Below are 27,955 nucleotides of genomic sequence, written 5' to 3'. Positions count from 1 at the left end.
ACGCGAATGGGTTTCCAGTTTTCAGTCAAGGAAGGTGTAGTCATGGGGAGGTACATCAAGTATTCTCTCCAGACTTATATGATAATCTGATATAAAGCTTGCATCATTCACCACATACAACGATAAGAAAGAAAGTTAGGACGAAGGAAGAGATCCACAAGAAGCAGAAATCAGTAACAAAGATTTCGTCTTCGTTTCAAACAATAAATAAGTTGGTTTATAAACTACCTTGATATTATAATAACCGTAATTCTTAAACAACGATAGATGAAAGTTTTATCACAAAAGAAGACCTAACTAAGATCTTAGTAGTATAGTATCGGAAAGTTTAAATCTCCACTCACACAACTATTAGCATGGATAAATAGACAACTCATAGAAGAGTAGAAGAACTAGCTGTACAAGTCGTCTTCTTCAGCAGCACCACCAGCTGAAGTTGCAAATGGATCTGCAGCTGTTGTTGTTGTTCCTGCTGAACCTGCATCTGAGAATCGGAACTCAGACCCAAAACCCCTCGACTGCTGCAAGGTCTGTGCAAATGCCTGATATTTTCTTATGTCTGCGTCGCTCACACTCCGGCGGGCATACTTCATTGATTCCTCAAAATGAGCAGCTTTGATCTCAGCCACTTCGTCATCGGCATCTTCTTCCATTGCCTCGGGATTCTCGCTTCTCTTCCTCTCCTTTTCTATATCCTGTGATCAAGAAGAAATTCACCATTCAGTATTAACTCTTACAGACATATTTGACTGAGTAGCATAAAACATGTAAACACCATGAGATAACAAAGGTTCAATGTAAAACCCGGTTAAATATGTGAGTAAAGAATCTTACTTTCTCAATGTTCTCTCTGATGGCATACTTGCACGCACGCTGGCATATCTCTGTAATATCTGCTCCACTAAATCCTTGAGTATACTTGGCAAGAGCTACCAGGTCGACATCTTTCGAGATAGGGGATTTTCTTAGGCAGGCCTTGAAGATCTGAAGGCGAGATGCCTCATCTGGCAATGGAATGTAGATTAGCTGATCAAGACGTCCTGGCCTCAGAAGTGCTGGATCAATAATGTCAGGCCTATTTGTTGCACCAATTATGAAAACAGTCTTTTTAGCCGACATTCCATCCATCTCAGTCAAGAGTTGGTTAAGTACCCTATCGGCAGCACCACCTGCGTCTCCTACACTGCTTCCTCTCTAGAAAGGAATCAATGAAAAACGTTTAAGCTGAAATCCTGGGAGAAAACTGAGAAAATTAAAGAGATCTGAAGATAAGAAATTAAAGCAGACCTGGGTAGCAATGGAATCAAGCTCGTCAAAGAAGAGAACGCAAGGAGCTGATCCCCTGGCCTTGTCAAAAATTTCACGTACATTAGCCTCACTCTCTCCGAACCACATAGTGAGCAGCTCAGGGCCCTTGATACTGATAAAGTTCGCTTGGCATTCATTAGCAATTGCCTTGGCCAAAAGAGTTTTACCACATCCAGGAGGACCATAGAACAGAACTCCTTTTGAAGGAGACATACCAAACTTCTCAAATTTCTCGGGATGTTCCACTGGATATTGAACAGTCTGAGAAAATGAAACACATTCAAAAATTAAGAACGTAGCAAAATAATGCAATAAGAAATACAAACGGGTCCATATTCATATCTAGCATTACCTCTTGAAGCTCCCTCTTGATATTTTCAAGACCACCAATGTCTTGCCAGCTGACATTAGGCACTTCAACGACCTGCACATAGAAGTTAATGAATTAGACTACTGCTCTTACCAATACTCGTTTCCTAAGAACTCCTGGCGAGGAATTTAAACATCACCAACTAAAAAATTAATGCTTAAGATGCAGACTTCAGAAATTCCACTTACTGTTTCACGCAGAGCTGAGGGGTTGCTCGTTCCTAGAGCAGTCTTGAAGTGCTCGTCTGTAACAGCCATTGAATTCAGAATCTCAGCATCTATTGTATCATCTTCCAAGTCTATGACATCCATCTTTTCTCTGATGCACTGAAGTGCAGCTTCAGTACACAGGGCAGCAAGATCCGCGCCAACATAACCATGAGTATCCTTTGCAATCCTTTCCAAATTAACCTGTAAAGAAAATTGTTAACTAGCTTTATAAAAAAGCACTCCAGATAGAATGTATATGGGTAAAGGTTTCAAGTGTAACTTACGTCCTCAGAAAGCTTCATGTTCTTCGTGTGGATTCGAAGAACCTCAAGACGTCCAACTTCATCTGGGACGCCAATGTCTATTTCTCGGTCAAACCTACCAAACCTCCTCAGAGCAGGATCAATACTGTTTGGTCGGTTTGTAGCCCCCATAACAATAACATGGGCACGAGATTTTAGACCATCCATAAGTGTCAAGAGTTGGGAAACAATTCTCCGCTCTACTTCTCCATTAGTCTTCTCTCTTTTGGGAGCAATTGAGTCAATCTCGTCAATGAAGATGATAGATGGTGCATTCTTCTCAGCTTCCTCAAACGCCTTCCTAAGATTGCTTTCACTTTCACCAGCCAATTTAGACATGATCTCTGGCCCATTTATACAAAAGAAGAAAGCACCAGTCTCATTGGCAACAGCACGGGCTATCAATGTCTTTCCAGATCCAGGAGGTCCATACAATAAAATTCCTTTTGGTGGCTTGACACCAATTGATTTAAAGAGCTGTGGATGTCTAAGTGGCAACTCCACCAACTCTCGGATCTGAGCCATTTGCTTTCGAACGCCACCAACATCATCATAACCAATTTCATCCAACCTATCCTCGTCTTCCCTTCTTACTGGATCACCCTCGCAAAAGATTTCAGTGTCTGGGGCAACCACACAGTACTCTGCTGGGTCAGTCTCAACAACCTTAAACTCAACACTCCTCATTCCACCTCTAACAAGGAACAGGTCCCCTTTCCTTACTGGACGATATGCTTCCAGGAAATAAGCTGCAAACAAGAGAAAGATCATGATCAGTATTGAGATAAATGATGGATACCCACTGGCAAGTGGATCCTACACAGACCATCAAGAAGTACAATACTTGTCAAAGTTAAACTACATTTTCTTATGAAAAAAGAAAGTGATAACTTACGTTTCAAATATGCATCAAACAAATTTCCAGTAACTCCTTCAATAGTATCTTCAAGAGGCAGTATGTGCACGCGCTTTCCGTATTTGACATCAGGACATTGGTGCACAGATATAACATCACCAAGCCTAACCCTCAGGTTTGACCTAACAACTTTGTTTATCCTGATTTTTGGCTCATCACATGTATCATCAGCAAGAGCAATGCATATAGTGTCCTTCCTTTTCTTGCCCTACATAGAAGAAGAACGATAAATACCCAAAGTTTCAGTTTTTAAACATCTCACTCAAGAATCTCAGATTTTAAGAACTTTCAGCAGATACTATTTGCTAGGGAGATAGCAAGTACAATAAACTTAGATTACATTATAAACTATAATTTAGCAAAACCGTAGAAGAACACATTATGAGTAAAAAGCTTTGTGGGTAGCTAAATTGAGCCCATAAGTTATACAATTAGGTTACCAGTATTAAATTTAAGAACATGAGAACCATATGAAACCTAGCCAACCTAACCCTAGGGAGATAAGGTGGGGAAAACAAGATAGAAACTAAAACCCTAATTTTCTAATACCATCCATGAAAGATGAACATCCTTGTTGAAAATCCTAGCAATCTGAAAACCTAACTACAAAACACACAAGGAAAAGAATGAACTTAAGATAAAAAGAAGAAAAGCAAGAGGGTACCTTGATGAGAATTGTATCACCACGGAAAAGTTTTAATTTTTCCATTGTTTCAGGGTTCATCGACACTACCGAGTTATCATCATTGATCGCTTCATCAACAACAAGCCGATTTGCCGCCTTCTTCCGTTCCAAAATCGCAGTACTGAAATCCTTTTTGGTACCTTTCCTGTAGTAATTCAAGTTCAACAATCAAATTCCCCAAAATTCTATAAGAAATCGACCCAAAATACAAAAGATAACAATTTGAAAGATCATAGAGAAAGTGAACTTACGAATCAGATGATTCTGCTTGGTTAGTCATCTTGTATAACAATGAAACTTCGAAAACTTAAGAGAGAGAGAGAGAGAGAAAGATGGGAGATAGAATGGGTTAGATCTGGTGTATATATATCTCCACAATTTCGTGTTGGAAAAGATACTACTAGAGTTTTTGTTTATAGTAATTCTATTTAGCAATTCCTTTTTGCTTAGGAAGACGGAAATATGGATTAAGGAGCAGTTTGTTATATTCGACAAACGGATGATTATAAGAGAACTTAAAGTCCACATTTCGTCATCCGGGGACAAATACGTTGGCACTAATCTGTTTATCGACCGTAACAAGAAACAAGCTTTCAACTCTCTTGTCACTCAAATCAAAAATAAGCTTGCCAAATGGCAAACTCATCTCCTCTCGCAAGCTGGCCGCTCGGTAGTCATCTCTACTATTGCAGCGGCCGTTCCCCGATACCAGATGCAGTGCTTTGCCCTTCCTAAAGGCATTAGCAATAGCATTGAGTCTATTCAAAGGACTTTTTGGTGGGGAAAATCCAAAACTTTACACACGATCAATTGGAACTCTATTTGCAAACCTCGCAAATTTGGAGGTCTTGGGCTTCGTCTTCCTCTTCTTGATAATCAAGCCTTTTTGCACAAACTAAACTGGCGGATAATCAACAATCCGAAGGCTATTTGGGTCCAAGTGCTTAAAGGGAAGTATTTTCACAACTCTAATAAACCTAAACCGCCCAAGAACCATCACTCGTGGCCGTGGAAATCTATATCTAAACTCTATCATCAAAGTGAGAGTCTGATATTTTGGAACATCAACAAAGGAGAGCAAATCAATATATGGACGGACTACTGGATACCTAACCATCCACCTCCTATTACGAATGATAGAGGATGCTCTTTGAATCGGGTTTCACAACTTATTACGAATGGTAATTGGAATTTAAATGTTATTAATATGTTTTTTAATGATGACATTTGCAGGGCAATACTTAGCATCAATCTCAATCCCAATGAAGAGGATAAAGCCATTTGGACACTGACAAAATCAGGTAATTTCACGCTTAAATCTATGTACAATTTTTTACGCAACAATTCAATGTTTAATACTAATGACCAAATTGACTGGTTCTTTATTTGGAATATGAACACTATCCCAAGGATTAAACTATTTCTATGGAAATGTTGTACGAATAGCTTACCAGTCAGAGCTAGAATTGGCAAGTTCATTGGAAATAATTACTCCTGTACTAACTGCAATGAGGAAGAGACTATTGATCATGTCATGCTTCATTGCCCTTTCGCGAAGGCAGCCTGGTTTCATTATAATGTTAGAACTGATCATATTGAGACCATTATGCAATGGATTCAACAATGGAAGTCCCTTGACGAAGAAACTATTAATCTGTATGCTAAAATTCTTTGGTTACTGTGGAAGTCCAGATGTGAGAACTGTTTCACGACGAATAAACAGAATCCAGTACAAACGATAGAAAGGATTAACAGCACCTCTACAACCCCACTCAGAACAGTAAATGGCATCACCACTAAGAGTAAGGAAAAAACGGATATACAAACATGGAAACCACCTACGGCACCTTATATTAAAATCAATGTAGATGCCTCTTTTATGACACTTTCAGAACAAGCAGGAATTGGTTACATTATGCGTGATGCAGATGCCAATATTCTAATGGCAGCAGCAGATACTGTACGAGGACAGAATGCGGAAGAATGTGAAAGCTTAGCAATATTATATGGGCTTCTAGGAGCGAGGCAACTACAAATTGAGTATGTGCATCTTGAAAGTGATAACAAGTCTATAATCCAAGCTATCAATGGTGATGAAGGAAAAACTCAATGGCAATCTCAAGATACCATCCAACAGATCAAGAACATCAAAGACAGATTTTCGGGAATCATTTTCACTTATGTGTCTAGAAATGGTAATGGCTATGCCGACGCTTTAGCTAAATGGGGACGTACTCATGGGTATAAGAAAATATGGAATGATGTAGCATCTTTCTTTTCTGAATTTTATGTTGGCTTGTAATAGACGCTTTTGTTTAATGTTATTTCCCTTCATCAAAAAAAAAAGGAGCAGTTTGTTATGGGTATCCAGAATATTCTACCAAGTATAAATAATTATATTTTTTTGCTGAAATCCTATAGATGAGAAATACAATGTGGAATATTGGATAAGTCTTTTCTCCCACTTGAGGTCTTGCCCATTTTACTAACTTGTCAGCTGGTTTGTTTTGTTCTCTGCTAATACGCGAAAAAGTGATTCCAAAAAATTGATGAAGCAAAATATAATCTTTTGGATGTGCGCCATTGAATAGGATACTTTCTGCTATTGAGAAGGTGAATGAGTTTTTGGTTGTCATTTTTTATACATATGAATAACTAATAGTTTTGTCAAGCCCATTGTATTGGGGGGGGGGGGGGATTTCATTGGTATAACAACAAATGTGGGAAAGTGATTATTTGGTTAATAACAGGAGATGGAAGAGAGAGAGATTGTAATTTGAAAGCGTCAATCACATATGGCTTTCTAGAAATTCCACAAAGTAGTTTTTTTGTTGAACATTATTACTAGTATATTGCAAGTCATAATTATCTTTCCAAGTAAGAATCCAATGAGTAAGTGGAGTAATATTTTCAGATATACTATTAAAGTAAAACTAAATGTTCTTAGCAAAGGTGCAGTGAAGTAAGATGTGATCAATTAAATCTAAGTAATTGCAAGACGAGCATTGAAATTGATTACTAATATAGGCCGCGACTTTGGGAAATAAAGAATAATCTCCAGGGAATAACAATTTTTGTTGACAACATTTTATCTCTTAAGCATATTTATTTTTAGCCCATAAATTGACTATTGTGAAATTTACACCCTAATCTTCATCTCTCTTTCTCACTCCTGCTCAACCTCTCTATATCTATCTCTCTACTGATAACTCTATCTCTCTCTGATCACTGTTTCTTTCTCTGTCGGTCTCTCACACTATTTATTTGTATCTTTCAGTTTTTTTGTGGTTCTCTCTTTCTCTTTCCAAAATGAAACCCTAGAGGAGGGAGAACTTCTTCATACCTGATACAAGATGGGCCCGAAGAGAAGAAAAAGGAGAACATAAAGTAGAGAGAAAGTGATGTAAAACAAAGAGGGGAAGTGATAGATGTAGCAGAAAAGAAGAAAACTGAAATTGGGGATGAGAAACTTGTTGAGTCTCCTTCAATGGGATTCTTCGAGCTTTTTGAATTTGCATATTGATAGGACTATGTTCTAATGGCTATAGTATTTAGGATCAGTTGGAGCTATTATTCATGGTTGTTCTAATACTAACAACATAAATAAGACGTCCAGGAGTTTTTGAAGGTGGTTTCATGGAAGATAAAATTTTGTGAATAAATTCTCTGTTCTTTATTGATTTCGTTGATTTCCATGGATCCCCATTTTGTTTTTCTGTCAATCTGATAACAAAATTGATTAATTTCTTCGTCTTCTTCTTATCTTATTTCTCTTTATTTTGTTCCCCTTCACACTACCACATCTCTTCTTTCTCTTTCTTCGGTTTATCAGAGAAAGGGTGTCCTTTCTCTCTCTCTCTCTAAACTCTCCAATCATCCTTTGCTTGATTGTCTGTATTTTGGGTTGAATCAAGAGGTTTTATTATATGGTTCAATTTCAATTTTACTTTTGAAGAATTTCTTGCTTAACTTATCAAAACAGTAGTTTATTTTTTGTTGAAACAGTAGTTGTTAGGGTTTCACAATCCTCCTCATTTTTCCCACGTTTCTTATCTTCTCTTTCTTCGAAGTACTATTAACTTTGCTTGTTATCTACGTTTGAATTGAATCGAGAATTCTCCTTCTTCTTCTTTACTTTTATCCGACTAATTTCAACATCAAATTTCAGTATAAATTTTTTGAGTTCTCTGGTTATTAATGGCGATATCAACCATATTCGAGCTTTTCGGAGGACCCGAAAAAGAAATGAAGATTAGGGTGTAAATTTCAAAATAGTCAATTTATGGGCTAAAACTAAATATGCCCCCGAGATAAAATCTTGTCAACAAAAAAATATTAAGTTTGAAGGTCGCCAAAAATTTTGGCCGGCCGACGACCTTTATCGGAGAAGATGATGAGGTGGTGAGATACATGACGTGGAGGAGAGAGGTGATGAATGGAGGAGTAATGAGGTGTCTTTAATGTTTTTAAAACAAATTCCATTTTGACCCCCTAGTTTGTTCTAAATAAATTGAATTTTTTTGGGAATCAACGCATATTTAATAGGGGGCCAATTTTGAATTTACAAAATCAATTTTATAATAAGCAATTATAAAAATAAAAAAGTTAACCATTAAAGTTAACTGACAGTGTTACAAAAAGAGACCAAATTTGAATTAACAAAAATAGGAGCCCATAAAGAAAGTTGGTCACAAAATAAGGGGCCAAAAAGAAAATAACTCTAGTTTAATTTAGTGAACTTTTTTTTCTTTTCCTTTCTTGTTTAGGTAGATGCAGTAGAAGATCTTTTTCTTGTAGTACAACTTTTAGATATCTTGAAGTGGAGTAAAAGAATATGGAATGTTACCTCAACTTTTTTTTTGCCGTGACTAGGCTCGGACACAAAAAGTAAAAAGGAACTGATCTGTATAAACTATAAAGTGCCTATTATTATGACTTAACTTGAGTAAGGGGTTAAATATTATGCTACAGCAATTATAATCACAAAATGCTACATTACTATTCATCACATTGTATAATGGCCAAAAGTCGTATTGGTCTTACTTGTCTAGGTCCAACCCGCTATACACCGACGTCACCTAAGCTTAGGCTATTTGCCTATCGGTTGGACACTCTTCACCAAAGAAGTAAATCGATTGCTAAAGGTACACGGCTCTGAAGCTCATTCGAATGCCCAGTAGATGAAACCATTTACGTTGAAGGTGGATATCTGAACACCTCTTGTTCGCCCTCAACCTAGCTTGAGGGTTGTCAGAGTCAACTTCAACCCCAAAGATCTTGCCATATACCTCTTGACGAGGTCACTCTAAGATCCCAGACCACTCAAATATTCCGAAGTCATATCGAACTACGAAGAGTCAAAAGTCGAGGAGGTGCAATTGCACGATCGAGCAACTCTATGCGATAAAACAACGACTCAACTGAGTCTCCCTTAGAGTTCGGGGTCATCTTGAACCCCAAATATTTTGGACTAATAGACTTCACTAGTCTATCAAATGCCTATAAACAAATGAGGCTTAAACTAGAAGGGAACTTGGAATATTAGATAGAGCATTGCGTGTTGAGTATCCTCTCTAGAACTTTACAACTCGAATATTCAGCCAAGAATTCAACTAATCAAATCTCCTCTTTCGAGTTTATGATGCCCTTAGAGTTTTAATTTTTCTTTATCTTTCTAGTTTGCTAACTTGACCATCGGCGTTCTCTCAACAAAAAAAAAAAACTTGACCATCGGAGTCGGAGCTCCCTTGGCAGACGCTATTCTGGTTCCCAAGGCTTCACAGTTCAACTTGTATTATGTTTTCCTTCAAGTCCAACCATAACTTCGTCCATTTAGAAGTTGTAAACCCAAGTTGTTGGTGTCCATTTATCGATACTTAACGGTGTGATTTTTCACCTCGGCAAATAGTGGTTTTTGAAAGCAAACAAGGGACATTTATTAACATTAAAACGTAGTAATAGACGTGTTTGGGTATCCTGTAAAAATTGTTACCATCTGTTACAAAATATTTTGTAATTTATTACATACTTTCTTTTTGTTTGTTGCGAGAATTTATTACATACTTGTTATACTATTTAGTTTTTGGCTTTTCCCTATAAAGAGTTCTAATTAATTTTCTCATATTCTTCACCAATATATATGTCTAGACTTAATGGCCTTGATCTCTTTTTTTTTCGGCAAGTAGGTTTCTCTATCTTTGGTACAGTAGAACAAAATATTCTTCAGTAAAGAACAAGGGAAGTGTTTTTTTGTTGCGAAAACAAAAAAAGTGTTAAAGACGTTTCCCTCAAAATTATGGGAGGAGAGTATAAAAATAAAGTGCCGCCTTTAACAAAAGGTCGGCGTTTTGGGGAAATAAACAAAGTTTCCGGAACAATAAGTTTTGGGTCGATAGTTCAACAAAAACAAAATTTGGTGGAAACAAATTTTTTTGTTTCCTCCAAACATCACCCTTTCAATTTTTTGTTCTTTATCTTTTCCTATCACCACAACTAGAACTCCGACAACATCCACCCTTGATTCCGGCGATCACCATCACCAAAGTTCTCTCTCTCTCTCTTCTTTTTTTTTCTCTCTTTTCTTCTCTCTTATTTCTTCTCTCTCTCCTCTTATCCTCCGTCCCTCTCTCACGAAAGTTCCGGGGAAGGGGATCTCCCTTCGCCGGAAACTCGTTTGGATCTGGTTCTTCCAGATCCAGACGAAGGAACCCCACCTTCGCCTGAAAACCATATGAAGGGTTCTGGCAAAGGGAAAATCCCTTCGCCTGAACTATATTAAAGAAAGAAAGAGAAGAAAAGAAGGGAGAGGGAAAGAAGAGAGAGAGAGGCAGATATAGGAGAGAGGAGAAGAGAGAGGGAGAGGGAGACAGAGAGAGAGAAGAGAGAAGAGAGAGAGAGAAACGACCATTTCCGACTGGCACCTTCATTCCAACCGGAAATGAAGAAAAGATAAGACAAAGGGGGAGTGTTTGGTTTGAGTTTTTTTTGGTTTTCCACCGTCGCCCTCGAAAAAACGGTGGCCTTAACAAAATGGTGGGGTATAAGTATAACACTGCGGAGGGGGTCCGGGGAAGCCCATGCGCACTAAAAAAACTCAAAAAGGGCTATACCCGGTTCGACCAGTTCCGACCCTTTGGGTCGGCATAACTCGGTTCATATGTTGGGATGGGCTATAGGCCCGTTCACCAGCGCTGAAGCCCATAAACCTTTCCCAGGGTTACAGGGTACCCGCGAGCCCGGTCCGACTCCCACCCCTAATCACAACCCAAAGAGAGAGAGAGAGAGAGAGAGAGAGAGAGAGAGAGAGAGAGAGAGAGAGAGAGAGTAGATAGAGGAGAGAGGAGAAGAGATAGGGAGACAGAGAGGGAGACAGAGAGAGAGAGAGAGAAGAGAGAGAGAGAAAGGCAGATAGAGGAGAGAGGAGAAGAGAGAGGGAAAGGGAGAGGGAGACAGAGAGAGATAAGAGGGAGAAACGACCATTTCCGACCGACACCTTCATTCCGACCGGAAATGAAGAAGAAAGAAGAGAGAGGGGGAGTGTTTGGTTTGAGTTTTTTTTTGTTTGAGTTTTTTTGGTTTTCTACCGTCGTCCTCGAAAACTTTTTTGCTTTCCCCAAAACGGTGGCCTTAACAAAATGGTGGGGTATAAGTATAACACTCCGGAGGGGGTCCGAGGAAGCCCATGCGCACTAAAAAAAACTCAAAAAGGGCTATACCCGGTTCCGGCCCTTTGGGTCGGCATAACTCGGTTCATATGCACTGAAGCCCATAAACCTTTCCCAGGGTTACAGGGTACCCGCGAGCCCGGTCCGACTCCCACCCCTAATCACAACCCAGAGAGAGAGAGAGAGAGAAAGAGAGAGAGCAAGATCTATTGACAAACTTTAGCAACAGAGTCCACCCGCTCATCAATCACTCTTTCCTCTCTAGATCTCTGAACGAAGAACACAAACTGAAGGAGAGATGGGTTTAGGGTTTACAGTTGGTATATTAGGGGGCTTATTACTAGCTCACGCTGCTTATTCTACTATCCAGTGTAATTTTCTATTTCATCAATCAACAAACTAGGTTTTTTTTTTTCTATTCTGCTTTATTGATCTTCTTCTCCTTTTTACTTCTCTATGTTTGCAGATAGAAGTTTACTGAAGATCCTTGAAGAAGAGTTTTCAGGACCTCCTATGAATGTAATTTAATAATGATTCTTTTGATCTAATCGTTTATGTTTTAGTATAATTCACACCGATTTGTTGGTTAAATATTTCTAGGGTTTTGAAAATTCAGGTGGTTGCTGAATTACTTGCTGGATTGGTCTTGTGTATGTGGGCGGCATTGACTGTGCCAGGAAAATTCCTCTCTATACATCCTGATTCTGATGAGAACAGGTCTAACTTCACCTTATATTTAAATTTTATACTTTGTCATAGAAATTCCATCTTTTAATAGTCAAATTTAAATGTAGTATTCAGTTTAGCACAAATAAGAAACGAAATCACCAAACTTTGATCCAAGACTCTTGATTATGCATAACCAAACACAACTGTATAATTCAATCAACTGAAACACCTTTGTTGGATTTCTTTTATACCGATAAACCCGAGCTACTCAAATTGTTTGACTCACATTAGATTGTCTGATGCTTCAGTTGGTTACGACCTTTAACATTACTCTTTTTGATATCGGGTGGCTCTTTATTTTTCGAGTTACCATTGACTAATAGAAATAACCTTAATATGCCCATATGGAATCTCTTAGTGGGTTGTTGTAGTATTTGAACTAGACTGCAGGATCGGCTGAATGTATGACCTGGTAGTGGTACCAAAATTGAAAACAAAAAATGTCTATTTTCGAACATTGACAACTAACACCAAATTGTGAGAAATGGGATTCTTGGAAAAAATATTCAACTTCTGAATTCTTTGTAAATTTTTCTTATTTTCATAACTTTACTAACAAGTGGATCGATAATGCATTAAGAAGCATGCTATCTATTGAAACATCAAAAAGGTAAGGGGGAGAGGAGTTTGTGGCTAGTGGAGAATTTGTTTGCACTACAATTTTGAGTATGAATTGAGTTATACTAATAATTTCAGTATGTAGTTTCTTAATGTGATTTTTGGCTTAAGCTAAGCTTCACCTTAACCCTCTGGGTATGAAGTATGAACTTTGAGTTATACTGTTCTTACTCAGTCTTTGGGCTTGGTTAATTTTGGCTGAGTCAAACTGTGGTCGAGTGATGTAGGATGTTATAAATGGCCATGTTATGCATACCGATCAAACAAAACAATAACATGAGCAACTAAAATAAATAAGTGTTGATTTCATAGATAAACATTTAGAATATCACTAAGATATTATGTCCTATTAAAATCCTACAAGACTGTCCCTTACGTTACTAAACAGTAACTACAAGTCGAGGGAGCAATACTTACTCGAAGAGTTGAGTAAAGGGTTGTCTAGGATGTTTAAGCTGCAATTACAGGTGAAGAACAAGTCTAGTTCAGCAAATAAATCAGGGAAAAGAAGTAATTTTAGATGAATAAAATACTTGGAGTTCATGAGAAAGAAAAGGAAACGGAAAACCTTGCGTAATTAGTGGATTGGTAAATGAAATTGTCGGAAATAACTTGGACAACATCAATCATCTTTATTTGATTATGGCCAAGCATCAAAGTACATAAATAATACTTTGTCCTCGCACCAAGAACAGTTTCTTGGAATCACTCCAAGTGGCTTCACACCAAAGTTAAGGAATCACTCCAAAACTATCAAACCCTAACACTTCTAATATGTTTTTCTCCTTTCTCCATCGGCAGGTTATTTACACACGTCACTCACACATAATCATAATTACATGTAAACTACCTTTGCTTACACACGTCTCTGCACATGAAACTTACACCTAAAGTAACATAAAGTAATAACTTCCTAAGCGGTCCATAACCATTTGGTGTAGTTTGGACTCCTACTCCGCCTACAGGAGGTGCCAAGTTCGATTCCCATGGTAGTGGAAATCCATGTTTTATTGAAGTATAAATGGGCTTTCATGGCCCATAGAATGGCCTTAAGGGTCTTTATATGGCCCTTAGGGTCCAAAAAGTCTTTGAGATGGTAGTTATTGAGCTTATACAATTCATGATGTAATATATTCATGATATATCAGTGCATGTAACAATGTAATGACTCTTGAGTCCATATTAACAAAAAAAAAACGTTCCTGCGTGTAATCAGCAAGTTACCAGAAGTTGTCTGCATCATCAGGACTAATTGTAGGTGGTCCTGCAGTGCTGTATGCAAGTAAAAGGTTTCGACATTAAATTCTGCTCTGCTGAACTCGTTATCGAGATCCACTGATAGTTTTAAGATTAGTGTTTAGGTACTGGTCAAGGACCAGTTCAAATCTTTTTGAGGCTCTGAGAGGATCTGTCATGTAGAGAGTTTGCTCTCTCTTTCTATTTCATGCCCTGTTTTGCAGTAGGTTATTCTATTGATTTGTACAAATTTACTTTGACATTTTAGATGAGTCACCCTCAAAGCTTAAAGATGAAGAAAGATAAAATCCCGATTCCCGACTTTCATTCTCAGGAAACTTTCAGAGATAGTTTCGTTCAAAAGAATTATCTGTCCGCCCATGTTCTTTGTGATTGTGTAATTTTCATTACTGGTGGTGTTTGGTTGCTTTAAAGAAAATATTTGTGAATGCCCTGCTGCAGGATAGTGTCTTTACCAGCAAATCTGGACTTCATGGTCTTCAACCATCGAGGAAAAGTTTTCCCATCAGAAATGGATTTGAAGCTCAAATCTTAAGCAGCTGCAAACTTTGCTCCGGGTGGTTGCTCCGAGGAAAAGTCGTACCCAACCCGTGAAACTCTGCCTTATTATTCACCTTCAACCAAAAAATAGAAAGGTTTCCTCGAATATTAGACATGTACTTCCTGTTTTAAACCGTTTTAGTTGTTTCTTGAACTGTTGCTCAGTTTACTTGAGAACTATAACCTAGTGATGAGTTTATCTATCTTCAAATCATTTCTACTGTAGGAACCGTTTCACAATCTGAACATGATAGTTTTTGTAGATATGTTGCCCAATTCCGGTTACATTTAGACAGTGAATTTGTATGTCATACAAACACCTTGGGCGTCTGGCACATTTTTCATATCAATTGGGTAGCATAGGTTTTTGTAATTTATAATTTTACCTGTATGGCCCATCGGTACATACATACCTCTTAGAAGAGAGAGTTGCACAGGAGGTCAAACATTTGTATGATTACATAAGCACCATTTGACATTCCATGTGATTCTATATCCAGAGTGTCCAGTTGTGATGATCCAAGTCCTACTGAAGGAAATAAGGGTATTATTTTTGTTGTGGAAGTCTAAATCTTAACCAGTACAGTTCTGGTTTAGGCGATGAATCTATGAGCCCCAATAAAAATATTCGTCCCGCCTGTATTTCAGGACATGGACGTCCTCGAGTGATATGTAGAACTATCTTAATAACTCCAAATCACACAAAGTAATAGCGTAGAAAGCCACGAAATAATATATACATTTGATTTGTTTTCTAATAGTCCAAGTTCTTTTTTTTGTTGAAAGTTGATAGTCCAAGTTGGGTTCTTGTATTTAGTCATGAGAGAAAATGATGGAACGTTGTGTTTTTGTTTGTTACTAATTACTAAGTGATAGGACTACTCATTGAGCAATTTCTCTTTCGCTAAATTTAAAATAGGTCCCAGCACTGACTGATGAAAAAGATGAACTTTTCATACACTTTTTTTTTTAGTAAGAATTCCAGCATCCCTACTAAAGGGGCCAACCTATTTTGTCCTTTCAAGTTTTTTTTGAGTGTTAGCATTGGAGATGCTCTAACAGTCTAACTACACTGAGTAATTTCGGGATGGAGTTAGAGTCTTTCTAAATGTGAGGAAAGCGGACTAAAACCATACACTTCAACAAATTTCTCTGTCGATGCAAAACCAAAATATTAGGAGATGTCCATAATTACTCCAAGTAGATTAATTGTATTTCTACCAGCGTCATTCCAATCTTGTGAATACGACGTTACACAAAGAAAAAGAAAGATAAAAAGCAAGTGCTTTTTCAAGTTAGGCATTTCCTTACGCAGATGGATTGATGTACTTTTGCAAAAAGTGGTAGTTTGTTCGTCTCTAATTTTACTAGTTAATGGTTATGAATTATTATTTGTTAGGCAATTACTCTCATTAAGGGCTTTAATTGAACCACCATGAGAGTATTGATAACAAACTTAGGTATTTTGTTATGGAAACAAACTTCTGTCATTAAGGGCAGAAATACATAAAATTACTGTCAACTTAGGTCAAAACTCAAAACATATCCTACTGCACTGATGGAGTAATAATAAGATTGGCAATCGGCTCATTCTGCTTCCAGCATCCTCCTCCCTAATTCCCTCAAATCTTAGAATGTCTGGTCGAATTAGTGTTACTATAGTTAGATTAGTTACACTTTAATTCTATAAATAAAGAGATGAAGAAAAGATTTCTAGTATCTTTCCCTATTATTTGCAATAATTGTTGATGTATTGGGAGAAAAAACGTGAGAAAATATTTTACAACTTTTTCTTTAGCACTTGAATATTTCTTTGATTTTATAGCAATAGTCGAAGTACAACCAAATTATCCAAATAATAGGGAGAAAAACGTGAGGAAAACATATTCAAACACCTAACTACTAACTAGACACTTACACCATTACCGAAGTCTTTTGTGTCAATTTCTTTTCGGCTCTCTACTTTGCGACCAACTTTCTTTTTGACCCCATATTTTTTGTAGTGTCCTATTTGACCTTCTATTGTCAGAGTTTTATCCATTAACACGCACATTTTTTTGTTGAACATCAACACACAATTAACATTCCAAAATTGTCTTTTTCTTTCAAAGGTTGCCTTTTATTTCTCTCTCCTCCCTCTAATTCTCTACAAGCCTTGAGGACTTCATTACCCTCACCAAATTGAAAGAACGAAAATATCAGAATTACAATCGTCTTTCTCTGTCTCCGTTGGGGTTCGTTTCGTGGAGGTCCTCAAAGCTAAAAGAGAAGAAAATTAGTTGGAAATGTACAAGTCTTTTGCAGTGTATGGCAAACTTTTCCATTGGTTTAAGCGCATCTATCACAGTCAAGGGCCTCAGGTCAATTTAGGAAGAAATAGAAGCACGAAAAAGAAAACAATCACAAATTAGGTGGCCATAGATGAATCAACCCCACACTTCAGGCTAAGTCCCCTTGCTACTAATTATGTGATCAATTTAAATTCCATTAGAATTGGTTGTCTTTTTTTCACTTCAATCACTAGTTGAAATTTTATTGGGGTCTAATTTATTCTAGTTAGAAGTTTCTAATTTAACGAATTATTGTTTATGTATTTAGTTTCTCATTAAAAGCTCATATTGTTATGCACACGTTTCACAAAATATTTCTTTCAATAGGATTTTTTTTATCAAATACTGAATATTATTATATGGGAGAAAACAATTTCATATCCTCATCTAATGTATCAAAAATCTAGTGTTTCATAACTTCTTGAGATCAATTATTTTTATTGAGTCAAAACAACAAGATATATGTGAGAATCATGATAGGACAATATACCATATTCACTGAAAAGTTGCTTTTAAATCATAGATTGAAAATATAAATATGTTATACTTCAAAAATAAATTTACTATCCAATAATGTGAGACCAGCGTAGTCTAACATTAAATCCTCGTTCCACCCATGATTACGAGGATATCAAGTCACCAAGTAAAAAGATCAGAATGAACTCTAGAAAAGTACTACTCCCTACGTTTATCTTACAACATAACATTAAGTTTAACGTATGAGCGTTTGGGATTTCGAAATATCTACGTTAGATATTTAGAGAGGGCCTGACACCATGTAGCAACTCGAAAATAGACTTATCATAAGGTAGACATAAAAGCATTCTCACTTCACTCACGTTCTTTGGTCTACCCCTCCCTCCTGAATCATTAGCTTACTCTCTCTTCAATCTCTCTATATATAGAGGAGATTGAAACAGGGTAGGACACAAAAGTTCCAAAAAGGGTTTCATTTAGAAGAACCAAAAAGTTGTGATCATGGCGCCTAATAAGTCTAGAACTAGTAATGGGTGGAAGAAAATTAATGGAATAGTAAAGCTTAAAGTTGTTGCAGAGAAGTTACTACAAAGGAGTCTTTCTCTAACTAAGAAACATGATTTTGATTATGAAGATAATTATTCAGATTCAGTTCCTGAAGATGTTAAAGTTGGTCATTTTGCAGTTATGGCTATTGATAATGGGAACCCAAAGAGATTTATTGTATCATTGAGTTTTTTGACACATCCTGCTTTTAGGAAATTATTAGAACAAGCTGAGGAAGAATTTGGGTTTGATCATAGTGGTGCTCTTAAGGTTCCTTGTCGATCGGTTGAACTCGAAAGAATTTTATTTGGACAGCGGGATGAAGATGAAGAGAGAGGAATTGTTAGATTTGAAACATGTAAAAGTAGCATTCTTCAGAGTTGTTAGCTAATTCTTTTTAGATACAGTAAGATTCATACTCTGGTCCTTAGAAATCTAATAATCTCTGTTTAGAACTGACCTCTCTCTCAAATCGATGAGTTTGTTAAGTTAATATATGTAGCTACTTAGCTTACTTAATTCATTTTTTAGTATTAAATGTATTTATCATCTTAGTGATCTCAAATTAATAACGATGATAAATTTGTTTATATTTTGGGGCTATAGGAACTCAAAAACTAGAGGGAGATGATCATTCATTACACTAAAATCTTAGAGCATCTCCAATGCAAGACTCAAGAAATACTCTAAAAATTTCATGTGTCAAGTGTGAAAAATGGATCTCTAAATGGTCTCTTTCTTATTTGGCCATTTAGACACACTCTATTGCAAAACCTTCTCCAATGCAACAATCAAGAGAAACTCTAAAAAGTTATATTTTGATTTAAAACTTATAGATTTGCTTATGTGGCACTTGGAGAATCTCCAGGGGACACTCTAAATTTAGAGTGTCCTCTTCAGGATCTCTAAAATAAATCTTGGCACTTCACTTTAGAAATTCATGTTGAGTGTTGAATTGGAGATGAATTTTAAAAAAAACTCTAAAAATCATGTGTGGCACTCTAAGATTTAGAGTTTGAGTGTTGCGTTGGAGATGCTCTTGGTTGAAACGTTGACATGTTTTACTAAGTTGAGTTCATAATCTCACACAATCGGGTCATATTCGTGATTTGAGCATTTACTATTAGAAACGATAAAACGACTACTTAACATAAGTCACCAATTAAAATAAAAGATGGAGATTAACTAAAGATGACAAGTAAAATAACTCTTTTATGAAAGATGGAGATTAACTAAAGATGACAAGATTTCAAGAAAACTTTATTGATTTTATTCTCTGGATTTTACACTACTCAAATAACAACAAGTTATGGTATATTTATACCCAAATGAAGTAGCCATAAAGATGACACATGAACTAACCATGTGTAGAAAATTTGTGCCTTGAATCATGCATGGAGGCACCTCCTCCTTGCATGCATGAGGTGGAGGCAACTATCTCCTACATGAAGGCACCTCATTACTTCAAGTTTAAGTATTATCCATGGGCAACTATAATGCCTCTTAACAATATCCAAGACACTTAGTCTATAGGCATCCAATGCTTACCAATAATATAATGGGCAGCCACATAGCCACATGTAATATAACACTCCCCCTTGGATGACCATTACCCGAAATAGCTTTCCCAATAAAACTTGTCAGAAAAATCTCGTGAATAAAGTCTGAACAATATCGATCTTGAGTGGCGCTGGATAAGCAAAATATCTGCCTCGTTAAAACCTTGCCAGAAAAACCCATTGGGACAAAAACTGGGCGAAGGAAAAAGAGTACAGAGTGTAGATATCCAGTCATAGTGATGTGGAAATCTTCACACGATAATATTCTCCCCCTGGTGAATATTATACCGTGAACCGGTGTAGTTCTACACCATTTGATTATTTAAGCTTCTCATTCCGATGCCATGTACTAATTTTCTGAACGTTGTAGTAGGCAAAGACTTGGTAAACAAATCGGCATAATTCTCACATGATTGTATCTTCTGAATATCAATTTCGCCATTCTTCTGTAGATGGTGCGAGAAAAATAATTTAGGTGAAATGTGTTTTGTTCTGTCACCTTTAATATATCCTTCCTTAATTTGAGCAATGCAAGTCGCATTATCTTCGTAAATAATAGTAGGTGATTTTGTAATCCCGGGGAGATCGCATGAAAGTCTAATATGACTAATAATAGACCTTAGCCATACACATTCTCTAGTAGCTTCATGAAGAGCAATAATTTCCGAGTGGTTAGAAGATGTAGCAGGCATACTTTGCTTACTTGATCGCCAAGAGAAAGCTGTACCACCACTACTAAAAACATAGCCTGTTTGTGAAACTCCTTTATGTGGATCAGATAAATATCCTGCGTCAGTATATCCTATCACTTGTGAACCATCAGAGGAATTCTTCGAATAGAATAACCCCATGTCAGTAGTTCCTCGAAGGTATCGGAGAATATGCTTTACTCCCATCCAATGTCGTTTTGTTGGTGCCGAACTGAATCTGGCCAATAAATTTACTGCAAAAGAAATGTCAGGTCTAGTACATTGAGCCAAATATAATAAAGCACCGATTGCACTTAAATATGGTACTTCAGGACCAAGTAGTGCTTCATTATCTTCTTTAGGACGATAAGGATCTTTTATAGTATCAAGAGATCTGACAACCATTGGAGTACTAAGAGGGTATGAAGTGTCCATGTGAAATCTTTTCAAGACTTTTTCAGTATATAAATTTTGATGAACAAGTATGCCACTTGTGCTCCTCTCAATTTGTAAACCAATGCAGAATTTTGTTTTTCCAAGATCTTTCATCTCAAATTCTTTCTTCAAATATTCTGCAGCTTTTGAGACATCTTCAACTGTCCCAATTAAGTTTATATCATCAATGTATATTGCAATGATAGCAAATCCAATATTTGATTTCTTGATGAACACACATGGACAAATCGGATCATTTACATAACCTTCCTTGGTCAAGTATTCACTGAGGCGATTGTACCACATTCGCCCTGATTGCTTTAAACCATATAAAGCTTTATTAAGTTTAAGTGAATACATGACACGTGGTTTTCCCTCAGGTAACTTGAATCCTTCAGGTACCTTCATATAGATATCAGTATCTAGATTGCCATATAGATATGCAGTAACGACATCTAGTAGATGCATATCGAGTCCTTCTTGAGCAGTTAGACTGATTAAATATCTAAATGTAATGGAATCCATAACAGGAGAATATGTTTCCTCATAATCTATCCCAGGTTTTTGTAGAAAACCCTGTGCCACAAGTCGTGCTTTGTAGCGAACGATTTCATTATTTTCATTTCGTTTTCTTAGAAAAACCCATTTGAACCCAACTGGATTTACATCCTTGGGTGTAAGGACCACTGGTCCAAAAACACTACGCTTATTGAGTGAATCTAGTTCTGCCTGAATTGCATCTTTCCATTTCGACCAATCAGGTCTTTGTCGACATTCCTCAATAGAGCGTGGTTCATAATCATCATTCTCTTTCAGAATTGAGGTTGCCACTGCAAAAGAGAATACCTCGTCGATAATTGTTTCATTTCGGTCCCATACTTCCTTTGACCATCCATAATTTATAGAGACTTCCTCATTGTTTTGTAACACTGTCTCATCAAGGGCTTTACCCACTTCAAGGGGTATTGGTTCAGAAAGTGTTGGTGTATCATTTATAGTCTCTTCTAGAGAACTATTATTTAGTGATTGGTTCTTTCTCTTTCTCGGAATAGTATCTTTAGAACCAATTGGTCGTCCACGTTTCTGATGTGGCTTAGACGACTCATTTGCTATAGCAGCTTCTCCTGGTCCTTTAGGAATATTAATTCGTGCACGAGCATTAACAGCAGGGATATATGATTCTGTTACCCTTGCAGCATCATTAAATGCATCTGGTAGTTTATTTGCAATGCCTTGCAAATGTATTATCCTTTCTACTTCTAGTTCTGACTGACTAGTTCGAGGGTCTAGATAAGACAAACTCTCTGTATGCCAACATAAATCATTTTGTTTATTATCCGATGTAGACGGATTTTCTCCCCCTAATGGTGGGAAAATTGTCTCATCAAAATGACAATCTGCAAAACGTGCGGTAAAAGTATCACCTGTCATAGGTTCGAGATATCTTATGATAGATGGTGAGTCAAAACCAACATATATACCCAGCCGCCGCTGAGGTCCAAATTTAGTACGTTTTGGAGGTGAAATAGGGATATGCACCGCACACCCAAACACACGTAAATGTGTAATATTTGGTTGATGACCCAAAACATGTTGTAACGGAGAATAACCATTTGCTCTGGGCCGAAGACGGATCAAAGCTGCAGCATGTAATATTGCAGATCCCCATGCCGAAATAGGCAATTTAGTTTTCATCAACATTGGCCTTGCAATTAGTTGTAGATGTTTTATGAATGATTCTGCTAGACCATTTTGGGTATGAACATACGCTACAGGATGTTCAAGATCAATACCAGCTGCCTGACAGTAAGCATCAAAAGCCTTTGATGTAAATTCTCCTGCACCATCAAGACGTATCTTTTTTATAGGAAAATCTGGAAAATGAGCACGTAGTCTAATAATCTGAGCTAGTAATCGTGCAAAAGCATTATTACGTGTTGATAAAAGATTAACGTAAGACCATTTGGTAGATGCATCAATTAATACCATAAAATATCTAAATGGTCCACATGATGGGTGAATAGGACCACAAATATCTCCTTGAATCCTTTCCAAAAATTTAGGAGATTCCATATGAACTTTTGTGAAAGATGGTTTTACAATGAATTTACCAAGAGAGCAGGATTTACAATTAAAATCCTTAGTTATCAGAAACTTCTGGTTCTGTAATGGGTGTCCTTGAGAATTTTGGATTATTCTACTCATCATGGTAGATCCAGGATGTCCCAAACGATCATGCCAAAGTGTCACCACACTAGGGTCGTAAAGCTTCTGGTTTACGACAATATATGATTCAATCGTTTTTATCCTTACAAGATACAGTCCAGAAGAAAGAGTCGACAGTCTCTCTAAATCATGCTTCTCGCCAGAAGTATTTGAAGTAATATATAAATATTCTTCATTATTTTCATCTCTAGTCTCAATGTGGTAACCATTTCGACGAATGTCTTTAAAGCTTAATAAATTTTTCAAAGACTTGGTTGAAAACAATGCGTCATCAATGGTTATTTTCGTACCATGCGGTAATATAATAGTTGCTTTACCAGAGCCTTCAATGAGACTAGATGAACCAGCGATTGTTATCGCATTAGCCTTGTGTAACTTTAAGGTTTCAAAATATTTATTGTTTCGAAAGATAGAGTTTGTAGTTCCGCTATCAACTACACATATATCCTCATCATCCTTTGATATTGTCTTTTTGTAATCCATACCTTTTGTACACAAAAATAAGACATAAGATTATAACATATTTGTATTATATGAACATGACAATATATTACATTAATTATTTAAGAAACAAAGTAATATATACAAATATAACACTATTCTGGGAAAATTTTGTCAAACTCTTCATCAAGTAGTTTGTCAAATTCAGCGGGAGGTAGATGATCAAAGCTACCATCGTATATATCTCTTTCGGCTGCTGGGACACAATCTTTTAGAATCTCCAGATTACCGCCGTAATCAACAGGAAATAACTCGGTTTGTGATTCAGTATGATGAATTTCCACTTCATCAACTAGAAAATCAGACACATCTAATCCAGTGTTATAGGAGGAACCACCTATCTCCATCTGGTTCATTTCTGTATTCGTCGTTGATTTCTTTAACGACGCTTGATAAAGGTCTACCAGATGTTTTGAAGTTTTACAGGTCCTTTGCCAATGACCTGTCATGCCACATCTATAACATGATTTAGTTTGCATTTCAGATGGTTCATTTAACTCCCTTTTTCCTTTGTCTTGTCGACTAAATGGATGATGTCTAGTACTCGAGTTATTATAACGTCCTCGACGACCACGGCCGTAACCACGACCACGTCCACCAGAGTGGTAGCCACCATCTCTGTTATTCCAACTTTGACTGTTCCCATGACCGCGTCCTCCAGAGTGGTAGCCACCATCTCTTGTATCTAATTGGTGATCGTTGCCACGACCACGTCCTCTAGAGTGGTAGCCACCACCTCTATTATTTTTGTTGTGATCGTTGCCACGACCACCTCGTCCATAAGATGTCACATAGGTTTCAGATACTTCTGAATAACCTGTTGGACGAGCATCTTGGTTTTTCATAATAACTTCTCTATTTTGTTCCGCAACAAGTAGACAAGAGATTAAATCAGAATGATATTTAAAATTCATATTTCTGTATTGTTCTTGCAGGTTCATGTTAGATACATGAAAAGTAGAAAATGTTTTCTCCAGCATTTGTTCTTCACTAACAGGAAAACCACAATGTGCCAATTTTGTCGTTATTTTAAATAAAACAGAACTATACTCAGAAACAGTTTTATAATCCTGCAGTCTCAGATGCAACCAATCATTTAAAGCCTTAGGAAGGATAACTCTTTTTAAATGGTCAAAACGTTTCTTTAAACCGGTCCATAACAATAAAGGGTCTCTCATATTTAAATATTCCGACTTTAGATCTTCACATAGATGGTGTCGGATAAAATTCAGTGCAGCCGCACGATTCTGAGAAGTTTCATTATTTCCCTCTGCTATGGTTTTCTTTATATTCCTTTCTTCTAAATGAGATTCAACATCAGGAGCCCAATTCAGATAGTTACTTCCTGTTAGGTCAAGAACTGCAAAATTTATATTAGTTAGATTCGACATTTGAAAAGTAATAACACAACTTACTTTGATTTTCAAACGGTCTTCAAGACAACCCTTCGTCTATAACTGGAATTATTTCCCCACTTGGTTAGAACCTCGTTCTGATAACGTAAAATAAAAGATGGAGATTAACTAAAGATGACAAGTAAAATAACTCTTTTATGAAAGATGGAGATTAACTAAAGATGACAAGATTTCAAGAAAACTTTATTGATTTTATTCTCTGGATTTTACACTACTCAAATAACAACAAGTTATGGTATATTTATACCCAAATGAAGTAGCCATAAAGATGACACATGAACTAACCATGTGTAGAAAATTTGTGCCTTGAATCATGCATGGAGGCACCTCCTCCTTGCATGCATGAGGTGGAGGCAACTATCTCCTACATGAAGGCACCTCATTACTTCAAGTTTAAGTATTATCCATGGGCAACTATAATGCCTCTTAACAATATCCAAGACACTTAGTCTATAGGCATCCAATGCTTACCAATAATATAATGGGCAGCCACATAGCCACATGTAATATAACACCAATTAGATTAATATTTTCGGTACAAACTTTTCTATGAATGTTTGATGAAAAGCTTTTTTTCAATGTTTTTTAGGAAAAAAATTCTAGGTCGTGGTCCCATAACAAGAGAAGATTGATGTGTCAGTTTTGGGTTGGGAGAAATAAATTGATTATGACAGCTAACAAAAAGAGCCTCAGGCCGTCAGGCGAAGTATTGCACTAGGATGTTATAAGGATCTTTCAAAAGATTCTGCATTTACTGATGATCAGGTTTGTATATAAGTTATATAATTTTTGGGTTTCTAGTCCAAAAATCTACACTTAAACACACATTTAGTTCATCCTATTAATATAGAATTTAAGCCAAAATAATAATTATAATGGATATTTAGTCCAATTGACCCATCTCTATAGAAAAAACAGATCTCTATCATTTCTATTTAATCATAATACCCATTATAACCCTTATATAAGAAAAAACTCACTTTTGAAACCAATCTTCAAAATTCTCTTTCTTTTTTTTTTCTCAAATTTTTTCGATTGATTTCAAACTTACTATCTGTTTCGCAATATACACGTTATTTAGTATCAATTACGTATATTTCTACAACAAAACACATTTAATATAGTTAAAGTATGTCTAGATGTCAAAGTTACAGTGCTTTTCTGTTTTTTTATTCTTGTTGTGTTTTATAAATAACGTGTTATTTATTGTATCAACAATGTTTCTTCCAAAAGAGAAAATGACTAAAATCCTATTTTCTCGGAAGATCGGAACTTAATCCCTTTTTGAATTTTATTTTGGGCCTAAAATAAAATATTGGACCACACGTGATTCAGTAAAAACCGTACGATCTTAAGTGTTGAAGAGATAATCTTGAAGTAATGCCTCAAATTTGAACAATTATCAATATTGTCTCCGCTTTTTACACTCAGACTTAAGTCTAATACAAAATTTTGTTCCTGGTAAAAGCTCCACAAATCAATTCAAAATATCTCAACATTTACTATACTTGAGCCCGCATCCATAACACCGGCTCCGAACACTATGTGAGTGATGTTGGACTATTACACTCTGAGATTTAAAAAGTTATATGGTACAATGGTCCATGTTGAACCACATATGTTTGTACATACAAACCTTTGAAATCAGGACATCTAGAGTTAAATTTTTTTAGATGCTTCGTGAAGTATTTTTCTGTATCTACCTAAGCTCCAAGTAAAAAAAATCCTTGTTCACTTTTTTTCCTTATTTTTTTCTCTTCCTCCTTCATTGTTTGTTCACTTTTTTCCTTTTCCTTTTAAAGATATTTATAAGAGTCATTGATATGCTAAGCGAGTAAGCGACTATGTTGTCCAAACGAAGCCAGCATGATACCATTAAGCAGGATACTGAATCTTACTGTTTCGAAAACAGACTACTCTATTTCCATCAGACAAAACACATAATTTGTTTGACCCAACTATTTCTCCTTTTCTAGCATATATTATGAGAATTATGGAAATACAATAAAGTAGCCTAAGTAACAAATAGTATAAAACGTGTGACAAACGTTTATTAGATTTTTTTTCCTAAAAAATTTAAGAAATAACTTGTTAAAGCGTAGCACTAGCAAAGCATTAAACAAGATTTGATCAGCTGTCGAGGAGCAAGATATTATAAAACTAGAAAAGATTGAGACAAGACAAAGTTAGGAGAAACTGGTTTCCTTGACCGAAAATCTTCCATGACATTTCTCATTCCTCTACTGTACTACTCTTTATGATGTTCTTTCTCAATTGGATCTTTTCTGTCTTCTTTCCTGTCTATGCACAACTGACTTTGAATGTCGACACAATATGTGTACCACAGTGACTTGGGATTATTTCACTACATCCGTAGCTACTGGAGTTGTACCTAAACATATGGTGGCATTTTGGATGCTTTAAAGAAAATATTTGACAACTTTGTAATTGTATATGTTAATGATTACACATTTTACGGTATGTTGAGTTCAATCTTTTACAAACGTTCTGCTACAGGATAGTGTCTTTGCCAACAAATCTGGACTTCATGATCATCAACCATAGAGGAAAAGTTTTCCCATCGGAAATGGATTTGAAGCTCAAATCTTAAGCAGCTGCAAACTTCAGCTCCAGTGGTTGCTCTAAGGAAAACGCCGACCCCAAACCGTGAAACTCTGCCTTGTTATTCACCTACAACCAGAAAAATATAAAGGTTTCCCCTAATATTTGACATATACTTGCTGTTTTAGACTGTTTTACGTGTTTCATGAATTATTGCTCGATTTACTTGAGAAATATAACCTAGTGATGAGTTTATTTATCTTCAAATCATTTCTACTGTAGGAACTGTTTCGCAACCTGAACATGTTTTTTGTCTTGATGTTTTGCTCAATTCCGGGTTCATGTTTACACAAATGTTTGGCCTGCATAAGGTTCCATTTTCCTTCGAGAAATCATATGTTACACCAAGATAAAATGTTTCGTGGACATTTCAAGACATTTTACGACATTTCAGGACATTTGTCTGTAGACAAAGTGTCTTTATGGACATTTCAAGACATTTGATTCATAGACAAAATGTGTTTATGGACATTTTAAGACATTTGATTCATAGACAAAATGTCTTGGAGACATTTGGTTAACCGACAAAATGTTTTGGGGGCATTTCAACATATTGA

General features: G+C 36.5%; 4 protein-coding genes and 1 pseudogene across 4 annotated transcripts; 3 read left to right on the top strand and 2 right to left on the bottom strand.

The window, feature by feature from the left end:
* Positions 1 to 170: 170 nt before the first annotated feature.
* LOC147558239 (cell division control protein 48 homolog D) lies at positions 171 to 4,176 on the bottom strand. Its single transcript, XM_086659792.1, has 9 exons — positions 4,042 to 4,176; positions 3,770 to 3,935; positions 3,085 to 3,313; positions 2,172 to 2,938; positions 1,867 to 2,088; positions 1,661 to 1,732; positions 1,288 to 1,569; positions 835 to 1,194; positions 171 to 695 (listed from the first exon to the last, which is right to left on the bottom strand). Exons 1-9 carry the CDS (start codon positions 4,068 to 4,070, stop codon positions 393 to 395), a joined length of 2,430 nt encoding a protein of 809 aa, XP_086515918.1. The 5' UTR covers positions 4,071 to 4,176; the 3' UTR covers positions 171 to 392.
* A 1,493-nt stretch (positions 4,177 to 5,669) lies between these two features.
* Positions 5,670 to 6,092, top strand: LOC147558238 (uncharacterized). Its single transcript, XM_086659002.1, has one exon. It carries the CDS (start codon positions 5,670 to 5,672, stop codon positions 6,090 to 6,092), a length of 423 nt encoding a protein of 140 aa, XP_086515128.1.
* Positions 6,093 to 11,570: 5,478 nt separating this feature from the next.
* On the top strand, positions 11,571 to 14,809 carry LOC147558237 (membrane magnesium transporter-like protein). Its single transcript, XM_086659788.1, has 4 exons — positions 11,571 to 11,825; positions 11,921 to 11,973; positions 12,071 to 12,171; positions 14,500 to 14,809. The coding sequence occupies exons 1-4, from the start codon at positions 11,753 to 11,755 to the stop codon at positions 14,591 to 14,593; spliced, it is 321 nt and encodes a 106-aa protein (XP_086515914.1). The 5' UTR covers positions 11,571 to 11,752; the 3' UTR covers positions 14,594 to 14,809.
* Positions 14,810 to 17,906: 3,097 nt separating this feature from the next.
* Positions 17,907 to 18,338, top strand: LOC147558236 (protein SMALL AUXIN UP-REGULATED RNA 54 pseudogene; annotated as a pseudogene).
* A 5,118-nt stretch (positions 18,339 to 23,456) lies between these two features.
* On the bottom strand, positions 23,457 to 24,752 carry LOC147558235 (uncharacterized). The gene is made up of 2 exons (XM_086659001.1): positions 24,134 to 24,752; positions 23,457 to 24,046 (listed from the first exon to the last, which is right to left on the bottom strand). The coding sequence occupies exons 1-2, from the start codon at positions 24,750 to 24,752 to the stop codon at positions 23,457 to 23,459; spliced, it is 1,209 nt and encodes a 402-aa protein (XP_086515127.1).
* Between the last annotated feature and the right edge of the window lie 3,203 nt (positions 24,753 to 27,955).

This window comes from Eschscholzia californica, unplaced genomic scaffold (assembly GCF_041429995.1).
Source record: "Eschscholzia californica isolate CP2 unplaced genomic scaffold, dmEscCali1.0.p SCAF_2, whole genome shotgun sequence".
NCBI classification, from domain to species: Eukaryota; Viridiplantae; Streptophyta; class Magnoliopsida; order Ranunculales; family Papaveraceae; genus Eschscholzia; species Eschscholzia californica.
Note: the sequence above shows the minus strand (reverse complement) of the source record. Positions and strands in the feature narration are given on the sequence as shown.

Bases quoted from the DNA above. Each gene is read 5' to 3' on its own strand.
- LOC147558239 (XM_086659792.1), bottom strand. From the start codon at position 4,070: ATGACTAACCAAGCAGAATCATCTGATTC. The intron at 2,939-3,084 runs GTAAGTTATCAC...TCTTGTTTGCAG, and splicing joins GTTTGATGCATATTTGAAAC to CTTATTTCCTGGAAGCATAT. The intron at 1,570-1,660 runs GTAATGCTAGAT...TCATTTTCTCAG, and splicing joins TCAAGAGGGAGCTTCAAGAG to ACTGTTCAATATCCAGTGGA.
- LOC147558238 (XM_086659002.1), top strand. From the start codon at position 5,670: ATGACACTTTCAGAACAAGCAGGAATTGGTTACATTATGCGTGATGCA.
- LOC147558237 (XM_086659788.1), top strand. From the start codon at position 11,753: ATGGGTTTAGGGTTTACAGTTGGTATATTAGGGGGCTTATTACTAGCT. The intron at 11,974-12,070 runs GTAATTTAATAA...TTGAAAATTCAG, and splicing joins TTTCAGGACCTCCTATGAAT to GTGGTTGCTGAATTACTTGC. The intron at 12,172-14,499 runs GTCTAACTTCAC...GCCCTGCTGCAG, and splicing joins CCTGATTCTGATGAGAACAG to GATAGTGTCTTTACCAGCAA.
- LOC147558235 (XM_086659001.1), bottom strand. From the start codon at position 24,752: ATGTCGAATCTAACTAATATAAATTTTGCAGTTCTTGACCTAACAGGA. The intron at 24,047-24,133 runs GTGGTCGTGGCA...ATCACCAATTAG, and splicing joins TGTGACATCTTATGGACGAG to ATACAAGAGATGGTGGCTAC.